Raw genomic sequence first — 17,364 nt, forward strand, 5'->3', positions numbered from 1 at the left:
TTTAAATAACGGTGTTGGAGCCTTTTTACCTGAGGACTGTTGTGATTGGCTCTGTGCTTGCTGAACTGGTGACTCGTTAAAATCCTGTGCTTCATGTTGGAAGTTCCTCGGACCAGTCTCACCTCTGAACTCTCTGGTGAAACACTGACAAACAATATATTGCCAAAATATGTTAATACAGATGATTTTTCCATCAACACAGATGATGTGTGCAAAAAAAACACTTTTCCTGTTCAAAACTTAGAAAACTTTGGTTGAAGATGTGTGTTGTGCTAGCAGCAGCTCATGTAGCCAGAGATGAGGAGCTACAGAGGTCTGGTAACCTCACTGCTTTCTAACTCTAACCCAACTGATGCTGACTCAGGAGATATCACTTCCACAGCTCTATATAGCACATAATGGGAACCTGAAAAACATGTTGCCCAGCTCTGTATTCACTTATTATGACATGGGCTACCGTGGGAACTCGTCAAAGGGCTTTTCTGTTCCTCAGCACTGCTGTATGGCTCTCAATATAAAAGGCCTTCACTTATCAAATGGTTGGAGTCATGTAATTACCAAAGGTTGTAGCTTAATGCTTCGTTAGGTGAAAACTAGTCTAGTATACATGTGTTTGGATCTAACTCTCACACCTCACGTCTTCTAACTGATATAAAAAAATTACATCATGTATTAAGTATCTCATTTAATCCAGTTTGTTTGTGCCTCCAAGTTTTTTTCTGCATTTAAGCTGTGACTGAAATCTCACTGCTGAAATGTCCAAATGCCTATGCAGTGATATTGTTACACTAGAAAAGTGGCATGCAGAGACTTTTATCGGGGAAGGGGCAAAAAAATGAATAAAGGGCACATAGCACGCACCAGGGCTGTCTCTAGACATTTCAAACATCCGGAGCACAGCCCCAAAGTATATATGAGATGTACATACGCAGTGTGCATGCCAATTTCTTTTTTTAAGATTAATTAATTAAGTAATTAATAAATTAATATCAAACATCAGTGGAGCAAAAAGTCAGATTTGACCTGCAATTTTTTTTAGAGACCTTCCAAATCAAATCAAAAATGTCAAACTGTCCCTTCAAAGGATAAGTTTACATTTTTTGCAATTATTTCACTGGTTTATACTGGTCAACATCTCTTCCTAATGCGCTTCCTATGTAAGTAATGAGAGACAAAATCCACAGTCCTCAATCTTTGTAGAAATGCAGTTAATGTAAGGCTTCAGCAGTCTGTGATAGTTAAATCAAGTGTTACAGTCTTTTTAGTACAAAACTACCTCTGTGTTTCCTTGTTTAGCTGCATTGGAGGAAAAGTAACACTATTTTGCACTAAAGACAACTGTGACTTTGGAGGACACCCACTTGGTTGACTGTTGAAGCTGCATAATATCTTCAGATAAACTTTGGAATATTTTTGCACCGATCCTTTAAGCTTTGGTCACCTGTCACTCCACCAGGTGATAGATCTTGGAAGTGGAAACTGCAGAATCAGTGGCCAGTGTTTGTATGCACAGTATGTACTGTATGTGTGTTATTTTAAAATTTCAGTACAAGACAAACTGTGCTTTGATTCTCTTGCTGGATGAGTAATACTTCATCTATGTTTTTATGATGAAAGACTTGTTATCTTCAACAAACCAGAGACTCACATCCACAGTGTGGTTGTCGCTGGGATGGACGACGATGGCCACCTCTCTCAGGTGGCGAGGAGTTCTTCTGCGGCTGTAGCTGTGGATCTCCTTCAGCAGGACTCTGGACACCAGGTCTCTGGGGAAGCTCAGGTTGCCCGTTCCGATCGCAGGGAAGGAGAGTGACCCCATGTGACGCTTCTCAGCCTCCTCCAGACAATATCTGATGATGGATATTAACTCCTGAGACATCAAGAAGACACAGAGAGAACAAGTAAGACTGACGTGAATAAGCTGCTGTCAGTGGTGGAAAGATGGCAATATTTTCAGTAAGTGTTATAACCTCATATGTGGAGATGGCAGGAGCCTATAAGGTTCAATAAATAGATCTTTAACTGGAAGGTTGTTGGTTAAAATTCCTACCTGTCACAGTTCATTTACTGAAGTACTGTACTATAAGTACACACTTGAGGTAGTCCTATTATACTCTGGTATTTCCATTTTATGCTACTTGATACTTCTATTCAACTACAAATCAATATTCTTTTTACTCCACATTTACAGTATTTCTTAACTGTAGTTATTTGTTTTTTTACAGATTAATATTGTACATATCGAAAATCGATTGGGTTTATAAAATATGATGCAGTGTTCTAGAATAAACTACCCAACAGTATGTGAAATACTTTATATAAGCTCCATTTTGACCAGCTACAGTACAACAGTAAGATGCTACATACACTTTAATGCATCAGTAATAATAATACAATAGTATAACACTTGCTGGAGCTGTTTTTCTGAATTATCAGTTCATCTTTCTAATAATAATAATGATTTTTACCTTAGTGACAGTTTCAATGCAGGACTTTACTTCTAATGGAGTATTTTTAAATTGCAGCATTGGTACTTTTACTTAATTCAAGGATCTGAATACGTCCTCCAACAATGCTTTTAAGGATGCTGGGCTAACAATTTTTCAAGTGTGTCTTAAACCAACAGTCAGGAGCCTAAATGAACATTGAACCATGTTTTTCTTGCTGTAATCATTCCTCCTGGTCATACTGACCATTAGAAGATCCCTTCATAATGACCTTACAATGGAAGTGATGGAGGACAAAATCCACAGTCCTCCTTCTGTCCAAAAATGTATTTAAAAGTTTATCTGGAGCTAATATGAAGCTTCAGCGTCTATATGAGTCAAATCAAGTAGATATGAACCTGTCCTTTAAAGTATTGCTTGTCGTTAAATCTCTCAATGTAACTCTAGTTACTAAGGCCGCCACTAGATGTCACTCAAGAGCTATTTGCCACCAACAGAGTGGGGAAAAGGAGCTGTTATCTCGGCCTCCTGTAGTAAAAGTCACATTCATTTTTCCCCACAGACAATGTTGTAGTGACTGACAGTTGGAGTCTCTGATGAACATTAAACTCTTCTGGTTGAATCATCAGTACAAAAGTACAAAAGACAAAATATCTTCTTCTTTGATAAAAAGTCAAAGGTTAAAGCCTGTGGACATGAAAACTGAAGCAGAGAAGTCAAACTATGACTCCCAAGGTGCATTTCAGTAACAAACATCCAACTAAAGAACTTCAAATTCTGTAGGATTTGTTACCAGAACAGTAACGAAGTTGAAAAAATACAAACTGAAGGTCAGTACATAAACCTTTAGTATAGTTAGAGTATCCAGCAGACTCCTGTGTTTCTATGATAGAGAACATCATTAAAATAAAACTTTGAACTGGGAATTACAGCTAGAAGAAATAAACTTGAACCAGTGCCTCTACAGTACAATATGGAAGTTGTACATGTAGGTCAGTAGTGAAGAAACTGAGTGTTTGGAATATACTGAACACATATTTGAGGAGTTTCTATGGTGTTTTATTATATTTTTCACTGTGACTCTGTGCCTGCATTAGAAACCTTTGAAAGTGTTGTGAATCCTCCACGAAGGAGGAAGATACAAACCTTTCAGACCTACTGGTGATGAGTATGTAATGCTCAAAACTCAGATTTTAAGTTTATCCACCTACTAAGACACTCTGTTATGTATCTAATGTAAGTCAGTGGTGGGCAAATAGTGGCCAGTGGGACAAATTCTGCAAAAGCATTTGGCCCCTTGATGAAATTTTGACTTTCATAGTTTACATAAAAACATTTACATATTTTTTCCAAATCTGTTTTAGATTTAAAAATGCCTCATAAAAATCTAGATGAATAAAAAAATTACGTCTAATTAACCTTTTTTTTTTTAACCATTTTTATGTGTGAATTCCAACAGTGTTTTAATTCCACAACTTCGGCCAGTTCAAGCATAACAGATGTGTTCTTCACAAACACATATAGGTGGCGGTCTAACAGACATTCATTTGAACATACATGAAGCAGGAGCAGAATATATTAATGGATAACCAATAAAGTACGTCTCTGGTCTCAAAGTGTACAGAACACATATTTATGTGTGAGTCATTTTTAGCCGAATTAGTGTTAAAATAAGCTGTAACCCTGTTAAACCTGACATCTGAAAAATGACATCTGTTATCAATCAATTACATTGTGAAATTGATTAAAAAAAAAATAAACAAACCATACAGACATTTCTACTGAACCTAACTGCTGACCGCTACTGTAAGTGTTACACAATAGCCCAAAATATAATCTCATTAATTAAAGCCACTTACCTCCTCTGCCTGGCCTGCTCCGTTGTCCCAAACAGGGCAAACAGTATGAAAGACCTTCCTGCACATGAGGTTAAAGCCGTCAGTGACGACGACGTCGCCGTACTGCAGCGTGGCCACTCTGGCTTCAGTCCGAACAGCTGACTGCAGGCTGGGCCCGGCCGCCTGCAGGATCGCTTTAGACACTGCTCCCTGGCCCAGGTTCATGGTCTCTGAGATGGTGTTGACTACGACGTCAGTCTGTGGACCAAAATCACAGAGTCGCACAGAAGTTTAGGACGACAACTGAGACCACCAGTTAATGAACTGATCAACAGAAAGATTATTTAGTCAACTAAATAGTCTCAAGGAAAACGACCAAAAAATATATCTGAGGATTACAGATTAAAAAATGATCAGAAGAGTTTATTTTGTTGTTGTGCAGGAAAAAAACAAACTATATCGCAAAAGAATGTCATGATGTTTACTGATTGTGTGTAATATTACAGACTGCTGCGTAGTTGGACTGGCTAAAATATCTATATATATGTATGTATGTATATAGCACAGGCAGCGCAGGGTCAGTCAGTACTTACGGTCTGGTCCTGAATGTTTCCTTTCCAGAGAACAATCTTCAGACCCTCAGCTGTAGTCTGCTCAATCCTCCCCGGCCTACAGCCAATCAAAGAACAGGACTGATGTCATCATAGCGAACATTATCACCGTTAATGCATGAAAAATTTCTTTTTGAATGCTACTCAAAAAGATAAAAATCTCAGAAAAGGTTAGCTTCTAGTACAGACTCCCCAGGAAACAATAGGATTTTTATAATGCATTATTTTACATATTTATTTGGATCCCCTTTAGCTACTACCAAGGTAGCAACTACTCTTCCTGGGATCCACACAGGTAAACACATCATACATCATACATCATAATGCAAAACAGCTTAAAAATGGTAGTTGATTGACTAAATACAGCATACACAGTGAAAAACTGAAAAACCTCCTTAATGATCATAAAGTCATGTATTCTGTAACAAAATATGATCTATTAGTAGACAACTCTGTAACTGGGATTTAAGTCGGAGCTGGTCTTGAATACCTTCCCGAAGACAGAAAAATATCCAAGGAGAAACAGAGGAAAAAGGAGAACGGGGATAAGGAAGAGTCTTACCCTCCATACCCTTCAGGCTTAGCGTGTCCCCTGGGGCTCTGACCTCCCCTGTTACCCTGTGGACCTCCCCGGTAGCCAGCTCCTCCTCGTCCTCCTCCTCCTCCTCCTCTCTCACCAAATCGACGGCCCCTGGGCGACTGGGTCTGATGTCCACCTCGACCTCGACCCCGCTGATGACCCCTGCTGGGAAGTGAACAATACAGTAAACTACAAGTCTGTCTGATTTCCATGTTGTCTCTGAACACGTGTAGAAATACAAGTGTAAAAAAGAGACATTTAGGTTTTAGCAGTAGTTAGCATTGGTGTTATTTGTTGATTACAATAGTGGGTTGCTACAGTAGGTTTGAGCTCTTCTGTCATCTAAATCCAGCCAGCATCATGGGTGACTATCTTATTAGCTGGTGTGGAACTAGGGAAGGCATGTTAGTTGTTTTTTCTGTTGGTCCAACACCTTGGTCCAGAGTAAATTATTCCTATTGGATGGATTGGTGGCTACCTAAAAGGCTTGTTAGCTAACAAGATACAACATGTAAATCATACAGTGATGGACTCGTTGAAAGTAGAGATGTGCCAGTATACCTTTTTGTGATATACAGCAGTAAAACAGACAGTATCAATACCGCCAAACATTTCCATTACTGTCATTACTGTGATTATTGTTGTTTTCAGAGGACAGAGCAGCTCTCCTGCCTTTATCAGCAGTTTTATTTTGTTTACCCAAAAAGAAGCAGCTTTCTACTGGTCAAAAATAGACAGAATAACCACAGCAGAGAACCAGGCTCCTGTCTGTTGAACTCTAGCTTCTCTGGCCAGGAATTTATATTAACATTAGCGTCGACCCCCTGAGGCCCAGCTAGCTTTCAGGTGTTTAGTTGGATGTTCAATGAGGGAGAGAGATGCATTTTACTGGAGCTTCATCAAGAAAAAAAATCACAAATTTTCAAAATATGAATGGGTGCATGTGAGAGACACTGTTTTTTATTGATGTTATTTCTTATGAGTCTAACAAAGCTGCAGTATATAGAATAATTAAGAGAATAAAATCCAAGGTAGTCATGGTGTAATTTAATTATATGATTTGTAGGATTTTAAAAAACTCAAATGATTATCATGATAATACTATTTATAATGATATTTCTACCTAAAATAATTGTGGTGTGAAAATACCGCTACATCCTTTGTTGGAAGGTGTATTTGGTCTGTTTTGAATGTGTTGGGCTAGCAGTTTCCTCCTGCTGTCAGTCGTCTTTGCGCTAAGTTAGGCAAACATGTCCTGGACTTCTGTCTGAACTGGATGCACAGAAATGAATCTGATATCCACCTTTTCATCTGCGACAACAACTAACTATTCACCCATCTCTGAATCCTTGTAGTAAATTTTAATCAAAAGTAAAAGTTCATTTTAATAAGAAATGTTTCTTTAATTTACCTTGAACCCCCGCGGCCTCTTCTGCCTGCCTGCTGTGGTATTGTCATTGTAGGTTCAAGGTCAATGAACTCTTTGTTCACAGCTGTGGCCAGGACTCTCACAGTGTTATCATTGTTGTCCACCAGGTGAATCTCAGTCAGAGATTCTGGACTTCCTGGACGGTCGCAGTACTCCCGCACCGCCTCAGCTATGGTCTCAGCACAGAGCTCAACAGGAAAACCAAACACGCCGGAGCTGATCGCTGGCAAAGCAATGGTGGAGGCGTTGACCTTCTCTGCTTCCTGCAGACTGTGTTTGACAGCAAGCTTTAGACGTGACACTGATGTGTTTTTGTCAGAGTCAGAGTACCTTGGACCGACTGCATGTACGACGTGTTTGCAGGGCAGGTTACATGCATCTGTTACGATGGCGTCACCTGGGCGTAGTTTTCCATATCTGGCAGTGTAATCATTGCTGATTTTCTGCAGCTGTGGTCCTGCAGCCTTTAGTAGCGCCAACGCCAGGCCGCCAATGTGCTGTAATTCTTCATTAGCTGCGTTGACCACCGCATCAACGCCAAAGTTACAGATGTCTGCCTTGCTGACCGAAACTAGAACTCCACTGGTAGTCTTCACTTTGCAATAACAAAGGCCATTTTCTTCTTCATAGTTCTCTTCCTCCTCTTCCTCTTGATTCTCTGAACGCAGCACCACCATACAGCTGAACTCCGTCATTAATGTAGACAGGAACAGGCTTCCTTGAGACTGGAAATATTTCTTAGCTCCAGGCTTGTCCACGATGAAGTTGTCAGTGAAGAGAGCACTGGTCAGTTCCTTAAAGCAGGATTTGGCCTTCTGGACGTGAAGACGAGCCCCAGCAATGATAATTCGTGGCCTCTCTGAATCGAAATGGAATGTTACATCATTATCTTTGGCAATATTGGAGCAATCTTGTGATTTTTTCTTTTCCATAAAAAGAACAACAGCAAAGGACTCGACACGAATGGTTTCTTGAACTTGTGAGTAGTTCACGATGAATTCCTTCAGACTGCGGCTGACTTCTTTCACTGGATTCCGGAAGCCTGCCACCGTTACTTTATCTCTTCTCTCTGGGTGGAACTGAATGTCCACTGTTCTTTTCTTTGAGGAGTTGTAGGTGTCCAACAACTTTTGGTTCAGGTCCACCCAGTTGTGAAGTTTCAGAACTCCGTGGTCTTCCACATCTAGAGTGTCAAAAGACAAAGCCATCTTTATCTTACTCTCTGCGTCATCAAGGGCACGGTCAGAACTCCCCAACAGGAAAACCCCTTTGCTCTCAACGCTGTAGATGGCACTGATGCCTTGGGATGTGAACATATCCTGGGACATGTCCATGGGATCAACTGTCCTGAGAAAGTCTAGAAGACGTGGGGGGATATCCAGCTGCTTTTTACTCATACGCACATTCCTCTCTAAGATCCATGATTTTGTCTTGAAAACTTCTGCAGGGAGTCCTGAAATGGTTAACTTGTGGGTGTCATCAGTGTAAGAGAGGCTCATCTCAGGGGAAATGTCCAGTGCTGCTTTCTGCAACCCGTCCTGCTTCAGGATGTAGAACATTGCAGGGGACAAATTCATTACCTCAGAAACACCATTTGTGTGACGTTCAATCTGACTCATCGCTTTGAGAACGATGTTCTCCACAGGAGCCCTGATTTGTTTTATATTGTCAGCCTGGCCAGCCACAGTCAAAGTCCCCCTGGATGTATCCAGCACCAAGGCAGCATCTTCCCTGACAACTGAGCGTACTTCTTTCTCCACAGCTTTCCACGCAGGTGCGTTCGCTGGGCATTCAAAGGCTGTGTAGTGAGCCATTTGCTGACGGAAGGCTTTTTGGCTAGTACTCATCCAGTTATCCACGTGTTTGGCAGTCAGATCTTTCTGCCTCAAAAAACTTGGGAGAGGGCTGAGTTTCACCTCAGGGTTATCCAAGTCCACACTGCAGAAGTACGGACGCATCTGTTCATTGATGCTTTTTAATTGTTTCTTCATTAGGAGGAATTTCCAGACAGCGTGGTGAACACACTCTGTGAAGGGCTCGGGCATTTTCCATGTTGGTCGTTCTTTGCCGTACAAGGCGGTGCCCAGGGACTCATAGTAAGGATACACCTTCACAGGGATGGATCGCATCACATAGTCTTCTTTTATGCAAATGCTTTCAACAACTGCAGCAATACAGGGAATAGAGAAAGAAACTCAGGTAAGTGATTGCTCTATTTGTTGCTACAATGCATTTAAATGATATTGATTTTGTTCTAAGTTTAAGATTCTCAGTCATCCAGGTCATAAGATATGCTATAAGACCAAAACTATGTGGACATTCTTGCCCTAACGTTTTTGAACTTAATATCAGGGGATTTTTTCCTGGTTTGGTTCAAATGAAAGAAAATCTTAATTCTAAAATATCTGACATTTCAGACAGAAGTGTTCTTCCAACTTTGTGTCAACAGTTTGTCATGTTGAAACAGGAAAAAGAAATAAACACAATGTCCCCGTACACAAAGCCAGCTCCATAAAGAATTGCTTTTCCCAGTTTGGTGTGGAAGAACTTCACTTCCAAATAAGTCCAGTTTCATTAGACTTTTTACTTCTAAACATTTATGAGTTAGAATACACTTTAACAAATAACAGTGAGTCATCAGTATATCAGTAGTAAAGCTAAATATAAAACCTTTAGGATCATTGAACGTGACAATGGCAGCCTGTTCATCCGGGATCATGATGATATGATCCGGCAATCTCCAATTCTTCTCAAAATACAGCTCCAACATGTCTGGAAAGGAATTAGAAATAAAGAATTTTTAACCACAATAGCAAAAATGCTGCAAGTAGAAAACCTGTAACTCTTTCCAAAACCTGGATTACTGAAACCAAAGGCTGCACTGAGGGAATAATGTGACAAATTTATGAAGCAACACAATGTGATTGGTCATCTTATCAGGTACCTGGTCGCTCCATGATGTTCTCATACACAAATATATGTTCTGTATTGCATTTTATTGTTTTTGTTGCCTTAGAAAAAATTGGCATGAATACCCAATTTCTGGTCAACTGCCATCTGTTTGTTTGTGTGAAATATAAATCTGTTATGGTTGAATAGGTTAAAGTTGTGGAATTAAAACAGTATGGGAATTTTATTCCTGGTAGGTTTATTAGATGTACTTTACTAATCCTGTTGTGGGGACAGTATAGAAGTAACATATTGATTGGGATTTACATGAGCCTTGTGTTTATTTTGTTACCTACAGGAGATTTGTAAAAATAAATGTAAAAGTTTTGATGCAAATTATTAAAGTGAAAACTTAAGTTTTCATCAGGGGGCCAAATATATTTTCTGGAGGGCCAGATTTGGTCCAGTGGCCACTATTTCTCTTCCACTGCTCCACACCCAAGACTAGTTTTTGGTGAAACACTGATTTTAACAGTTTGTGTACCTTTAACCACAGTTGGAGGAAGACTCTCCACTCGGACACTCTTTGCTGCCTCCAGCGGCCAAGCGGTCAGTTCGTGTTTCTCCAGCTTCTGGCTGTTCTGACTCACAGTGAGGAACTTCCACACATCTGCAAAAAACTCCAGATTACTCATTTAAGACTGGAACAGGCTCAACGGGTGAAAGGTTAAAAGAGTTTTACTGTAAAATTACAGATACACATGTTAAGAATAAGTGATGCCTACATATAAAAAATGACTGTGTTACAGTTTGGTAAGTCACATATCACCACCTCCTTTAAGACAATCTAACAGCTTCTTTGTGGATTTTTTTCTTGATTCTCAAAGTGCTTCATTCAGATCGATATTGCCATCCAAAAATACAAAACTTTTCAAACACAGCAGTAGAATTTAGTGCCATTTCAACCCCAAAATTGTCCCAAAAATCACTTTGTAAATAAAGTTCATTATGTTTCGAAGTTTGGAGAGTTGTTGACAATAAAGGACAAAACTATGAAGATTTTACAGCTACATTTCAAATCTACAGGAGAGGGTGTTAAAGACTCAAAAGAAACCTGATGAAAACCTGGTCTTGGTGACTGTTTCCTACCTGCAGGGCTGCTGAAGGTGACCACAGCTTGGTTGGTCTCCCAGATGATCTCCAGACTGTAGCTGCTCTCGTCCAACCCTGAGATGTTCTCCACCAGCATCGACAGCAGATCTCTGGACATTTTGTCTGAGACGTTGTCCAAAACCACCGCAACGCTCTGAACGGACTCTGAACCTGAGAGGAGAAAAATAAAAACCTGCATCATCTGCCTTCTCTACCATTATTTTCATTAAAGGAATTCATCTGCATTTGACAAAAAAGTCAATGCAAAAATTAGAAGGAAAATTGGGTAACAATATATTTCAGACAATTTCCTAATAATTTCCTGAAAAGAATATAATCCATATAATTTGATATATGGATTTTATATAAACACACAGTCTGTTTTTACCCTCTTTGTTCTCGGCAGAAGCTCCATTTCCAGGTTCAACTTCTGACTTCTGAGTCTTTGAATCTGTCGATGAATCTAAGAGTCGAGAGAATCAGGTTTGTCCAGTTTTCATTGTTTATCTGCACACATGAACATGATGAAACACAAGAACGTCCACAGCAGAAATAAAACATCAACGTGCTCATAAAATATCTCATTTCAAACCAAAGTCAATAGAAAACATTTTATTTCATTGTTTAAAACCTATTTTTTCTGCTGTAATATGGGAAAAATGTTAAGTTTCTCCTTTTAATCCCTTTCAAAGAGCTTGTCAACCACATTCAGTGAAAGCAGGATTACACATATCAATATTTGATGAGAGTAAATCAATATGACATTAAAAAAGGAAACTGTGACCATAAAAACCAAAGCAGCAGAGTTTTACCTGAGACGTCGTCACTGTTCTTCGGACTCTGAGGAGGAAAAACAAAAACAAAGTTTGAAATGAAACGATGGCAGAGAAAAAAAGTCTAAAAATCTATTTTACATGCAGACTGTAAACTATTCAAGATGTAAAGAGTTTAGCTCGGATGTCTCAGTGTGAATTCAAACAAAGCAGCAACTTCTGCCACAGTTTCACCTTCAGTACTTACAGACATGAAGAAGAGAAAAGTGTCAGAGAAGTAATTTTACAGTCAGCATACAACACATTATAAAGAAGAAGATGAAATAAAAACATTTTAAAAAGTTAAAGAATACATATACAACAATATCTCATCATTAAATGGTGTCTTCACACATGGATGGGTATCGTTTTGTCCACAAAATGTCATGAAAACCCAAAAATATTCAGTTTACAATGATGTAAAAGAAAGAAAATCAGCAAATCTTCACATTGGAGAAGCTGGAACCAGAAAGTATCTGGAATGTTTCTTTTAAAAATGACGATTAATCGATTATCAAAACAGTCCCAGATTAATTTTCTGGTGATCGACGCAGCTTTAATATTTATAATGAACCTGATAAAGAACTCCTCAACCCTTCATCTGGTCCTTTAAATTTTACACATTTTTCAATCCACTCATTTGAATTTATTCGACAAACAAAAAGACAAATGTGTTGCTGTTGGGTAAAAACTTTGAAACCCTTAAGAATTAATTAACTTTTGTACAAATAAAATAAAATAAAATGTGCAAAGAAACAAAAGGAACATCGGACAGTTTCTGTGTTCAGGAAAAACTAAGTGTCTGATATCTGATAACTCATAAATTATCTGATATATAAAGACTCAACCTGCACAGGACATCTTTACTGCTGCTCACTACATTAATATTTAACTTCAGGCTCCTGCAGTTAGTTTCAGTGGTGAATATTCTGTTTCCTGACTGTTGGTTTAACTTCAACCTACCGACTGTTGTACCTGCAGATTTATACTTTTTGTCATATCTCACAGGTGCTTTATTCTATCATTCAATTTTTTTTATAACTTTGTCAATCAACTTGTTCCTAATGACTTCATATCATTGTTTTCTGTTTTAGTTAGTGCGTTTTAAAAATACCAATGTATTGGGGTCCATGGTGACACCAGTAAAAGCACCTAATTCCACCTCTGCAGTTTAACAGATGGAACTATTTACTGAGGTCATGTTTGCTGTGGATCCTAATTTAAAGTATCACACTATCGGGGGGGTAGAGACACTCTGTTGGTCAGTTTGAAGGAGACAGACACAGATTTCCTCACGTGCTCCGTCAACGACCCTAAATATCCATTTTACATAATATGCTATTTAACTCTAACTTAAAATAATAATAATGTTTTTTTTCAGATGACATTTATTACATAACAATTCATATTTTGAGAACACATACCTTTTTTTAATAAATTTTGCTATGTCGGTTGTTTCCAACAGTTGGTAATCCCTGTATGTTAAATATGTTGGTAGATGAGGATTAAAAAACCTGCATGTTGTGTCTGACTGGGTCCACTTTTACACACTGAAACTTTATTTTACATTTTCTAGTTTCCAAGGTCAGTTTGGGAGAAATGTGTCTGAAATATTTCCATTTGAATGATTTTAATGTTGCAGCCATAAAAAAAACAAGCTGATATATTTGTGACATTATCAGACAGCGTTCAACTTTTACTCCACATTTAATTTAACATCAGGAGAAATTTGGGAGGAAAACGTATGAGATTAAGAGGTTAAAGGAAGAGTTCACAATGTTTCCGTTGTGTCTATAAACATCAGTCAGGTGTTCATAGTAACAGTGAAAGAGGTTTTCCTCGCTGTAATCATTCCTCCTGTTCATACTGGATATTAAAAGATCCTTCAAATCCACAGTGTGTCCACACAGTCATTTAAAAGTTGATGTGAAGCTTCTATTCAGCTTCATCAGTCTGAGTTAGTCATATCAAGTGGATATCTGACACATTTACAGTCTTTTTAGCATCAAATTCCCTCTTTGTGTTTCCTTGGACAGTGACTCATTTGGACGCTGAAGCTTCATATTAGCTTCAGATAAAGGGCTCAGCTGTTTATCGTCATGATAATCTGGTCTTAAAATAAATGTTTCAGTCGTATGTTGATTGTAAACTGATCTGCGGTGGAATCTTAAGACTGCAGTACTTCTTCTTTGGTGATGAGATGAGCAGTGTTTAGATCAGCTGCAGTGGAAACATCCTGCAGGAAGCGACTGTGAGATAATTATCATCAGGGTGGGACGGAGGGTCAGAGTGTATTTGAGGATAGTCTGTACTGGGAGAGCAGGGGAGCAGGTTTCAACTTTTTCTCCCAGATTTATACATTTTTCATTCATGCACTCATTTGGTGGCTGTAAAAAGGTAAACTGTTCATTCAACATTCGATTTTGCTATGTTGTTATGTTTGTCATGAAATATTACTGTGAGATATTCAGGGGAGGGTAAATAATGCTCCTCCCCACCTGAATAACTTTCCTACTGTCCCAGTCTGTATGACTGGTTTAAACTGAGTCACCTGCTCATTTATAATCTTACAGGTTTCTCCTCCTTCGAGCTACATGTAATAAATTCCTGTTTGTGACGGCAGCAGGAAGTTGACAGGGTGTTGCTCCTCTGTCCTACAGTCATAACCTGATTGACTGGCGCAGAAGCCTGCTACACAGATTAATGATTAACTAATGATGACTATAATATTTAATTCTGAGATTTATGAGACCATAAAAACATCCAGGTGATAACATGTGACAGGGGCAGAGTCTCTACATGTTAACAGGTGTGTCTTAAACCAACAGTCAGGAGCTCAAATGAACATTGAAACATGTTTTTCTTGTTGTAATCATTCCTCCTGTTCATACTGACCATTAGAAGATCCCTTCATAATGACCTTACAATGGAAGTGATGGAGGACAAAATCCACAGTCCTCCTTCTGTGCAAAAAATGTATTTAAAAGTTTATCTGAAGCTAATATGAAGCTTCAGCGTCCAAATGAGTCAAATCAAGTAGATATCTTTCAACGTTACAGTCTTTTTAGTGCCAAAGTTCCTCTTTTTGTTACTATACTTCCACCTGCAGCTCAACAGGGAAACACTGTCTGAGGAAACACAAAGAGGGAATTTGATGCTAAAAAGACTGTAAATGTGTCAGATATCCACTTGATATGACTAACTCAGACTGATGAAGCTGAATAGAAGCTTCACACAGACTTTTAAATGACTGTGTGGACACACTGTGGGTTTTGGCCTCCATCACTTCCATTGAAAACACATTTGAAGGATCTTTTAATATCCAGTATGAACAGGAGGAATGATTACAGCGAGGAAAACCTCTTTCACTGTTCATATGGACACCTGACTGTTGTTTTAAGGTGTCCTTTAATCTGACTCCAACATGTTGAAAGTTAAAATGATACACAAACCTCTTCAAACCTTCCTGTTAATCTAAACTCTACTTACTGATGCAGAAACCAGCCGTAACTTGATAGTTTTATTCTCCAGGATGATTTCATGGTTTTCCTTCGCGAGGACTCGCTGTCTCACTGAAATCACATTAAACAGTTGTGTCAGAACAAATATCCCAACAGATAATAATCCTACAAAGTTCTTGTGCACCAGAAAGTCTTAAAGCACTGAGGGAAAGAACCAAAAATCCAGCACACTGTTGAACCCTTAATCACTTTATTTAGTTCAGTAAAGGATTGAATGCTGCACTTTTATAAGTGGTTGAAGAAGTATTCAGATACTTTAATGCAGTAAAAGTACCAATACAGCAACGTACAAATACTCCATTACAAGTAAAAGTCCTGCATGAAAAATCCTACTACAGTAAAAGTACATAAGTATTATGAGCTTGATGTAGTTAAAGTATTGCAGTAAAAGTACACAAGTATTATGAGCTTGATGTAGTTAAAGTATTGCAGTAAAAGTACATAAGTATTATGAGCTTGATGTAGTTAAAGTATTGCAGTAAAAGTAGTGGTTTGGTCCCTCTGACTGATATATTATTATATATGACATCATTAGATTATTAATAGTGAAGCATCAGTGTTAGAGCAGCATGTTACTGTTGTAGCTGCTGGAGGTGGAGCTAGTTTACACTACTTTATATACAGTTAGCTAGTTTAGTCCACTGGTTCCCAACCTAGGGGTCGGGCCCCTCCAAAGGGTCAGCAGATAAATCTGAGGGGTGGTGAGATGATTAATGGGAGAGGAAAGAAGAAAAAACAAAGTTCAGTTTTTGGACTTTTTCTCTAATCTTTGATTTTTGCTGAAATATTGGATCATTTGAACATTTATTGAAATGAAAGCATGTGAGAAGTTTAAAGGGAAAAATCACTATTTGGTGGAGCTGTTAACAACTCATAGACATGTGAAATGTGACCCCGACTACACACTGCTTTTTGTAAGACGTCAAAAGACAAAAAGGTTGGAAACCACTGGTTTCATCTTTAACAATGTGTTGTATTTTAAAAGTTTGTTATATTATCCATTGTGTCAAATCTTCATCTGAAAAGTAACTAAAGCTGTCAAATAAATGTAGTGGAGTAGAAAGTACAATATTTCCCTCTGAAATGTAGAAAGTAGCATCACATGGAAATACTCAAGTAAAGTACAAGTACCTCAAAATTGTACTTAAGTACAATACTTGAGTAAATGTATTTAGTTACTTTCCAGCATTATGATTCATTAGTTTATTATTATTATTTTAATTCCATTTCAGATATTTTCTTTCTGCTGTGACTCATCAGGGAGGAGCAGCTGGAGAGCTGCAGTGCATGCTGGGAAGTCAGCTGACACGCTCACAGTGTTTTTACGAACCGACTTTAATATAAACGAACATGAGAATATAAGATGTTATTGAACTTACAGCTGATAATTCATCACTTTAAAGCTGTTTGATCCACAGCTGTGATGTTTTAAAAGTGTCAGCTGAGCTCATCAGAGAGATTGAAAGTTCAAATCCAAGATTAAAGATCGAAATAAGACAAAACAACGAAGTGAATTAATTATTTCTTTAAACTACTCTGACGAACATTAAACAGAGTCTTTGTGTAAAAGATCGAGTCGCAGTTTAACTTTCTGTTCTGTCTTCATCCATCATGACTTGCAGAAACGTCTTTAAACTCGGTGTCACTTTCTTTCTTTCTCTTTTTTTTTTTTGGACTATTTGAATCTTTACGACTTTATAAAGTATTAAAATGAGATTCCAGTGAGAAACTGGCCGCTTCTGAAGCTGCAGGTTTCCGCAGAGACTCACCCTCCTCTGATCTGAAGTAAACTGCGGCTGTCGGAGCTCCGTCATCCAGCTCCACCCGGCAGTCTCCTCCGTTTGACTTCTTCTTGCTCCCGAAGTAAAGCTGCAGTTTGTTCTTCAGGGTTCTGGTCTGAGCCGGAGTCCAGTCGCCCTCCACGGTCACCGGAGGACACAGATACTCCTCCATCATCCCGCCGTCCGGTCCAAATACCGACCGACTGAAAGCAGCGGAGAGTCTGACTGCAGGAGGCCGCTTTCACTTTCATTTCACCAAAACCTGAAACTACAAGTTCAAGGAAACTGAAGCACGATGATAATA

The 17,364-nt window shown here is 38.7% G+C and overlaps 1 protein-coding gene across 3 annotated transcripts in view; it reads right to left on the reverse strand.

Annotated features, from left to right (window-relative positions):
- parp14rs4 (poly(ADP-ribose) polymerase family member 14-related sequence 4) overlaps positions 1-17,364 on the reverse strand; it is a 29,206-nt gene extending 11,842 nt beyond the window's left edge. Inside the window, exons 1-13 of one of the 3 annotated variants that reach the window (XM_042420314.1) lie at positions 17,049-17,364; positions 15,248-15,330; positions 11,759-11,786; positions 11,335-11,409; positions 10,944-11,117; positions 10,339-10,464; positions 9,576-9,677; positions 6,888-9,069; positions 5,459-5,638; positions 4,879-4,954; positions 4,307-4,543; positions 1,649-1,870; positions 30-144 (exon numbers count right to left, since the gene is read on the reverse strand). In XM_042420314.1, the coding sequence (XP_042276248.1) occupies positions 30-144; positions 1,649-1,870; positions 4,307-4,543; positions 4,879-4,954; positions 5,459-5,638; positions 6,888-9,069; positions 9,576-9,677; positions 10,339-10,464; positions 10,944-11,117; positions 11,335-11,409; positions 11,759-11,786; positions 15,248-15,330; positions 17,049-17,235 (3,787 nt within the window). In that variant the 5' untranslated portion in view covers positions 17,236-17,364. Of the gene's footprint in view, positions 1-29; positions 145-1,648; positions 1,871-4,306; positions 4,544-4,878; positions 4,955-5,458; positions 5,642-6,887; positions 9,070-9,575; positions 9,678-10,338; positions 10,465-10,943; positions 11,118-11,334; positions 11,410-11,758; positions 11,787-15,247; positions 15,331-17,048 lie in introns of all 3 variants that reach the window. The other 2 variants (XM_042420313.1, XM_042420312.1) reach the window with 2 other exon arrangements.

Source organism: Thunnus maccoyii, chromosome 9 (assembly GCF_910596095.1).
Source record: "Thunnus maccoyii chromosome 9, fThuMac1.1, whole genome shotgun sequence".
NCBI lineage: Eukaryota > Metazoa > Chordata > Actinopteri > Scombriformes > Scombridae > Thunnus > Thunnus maccoyii.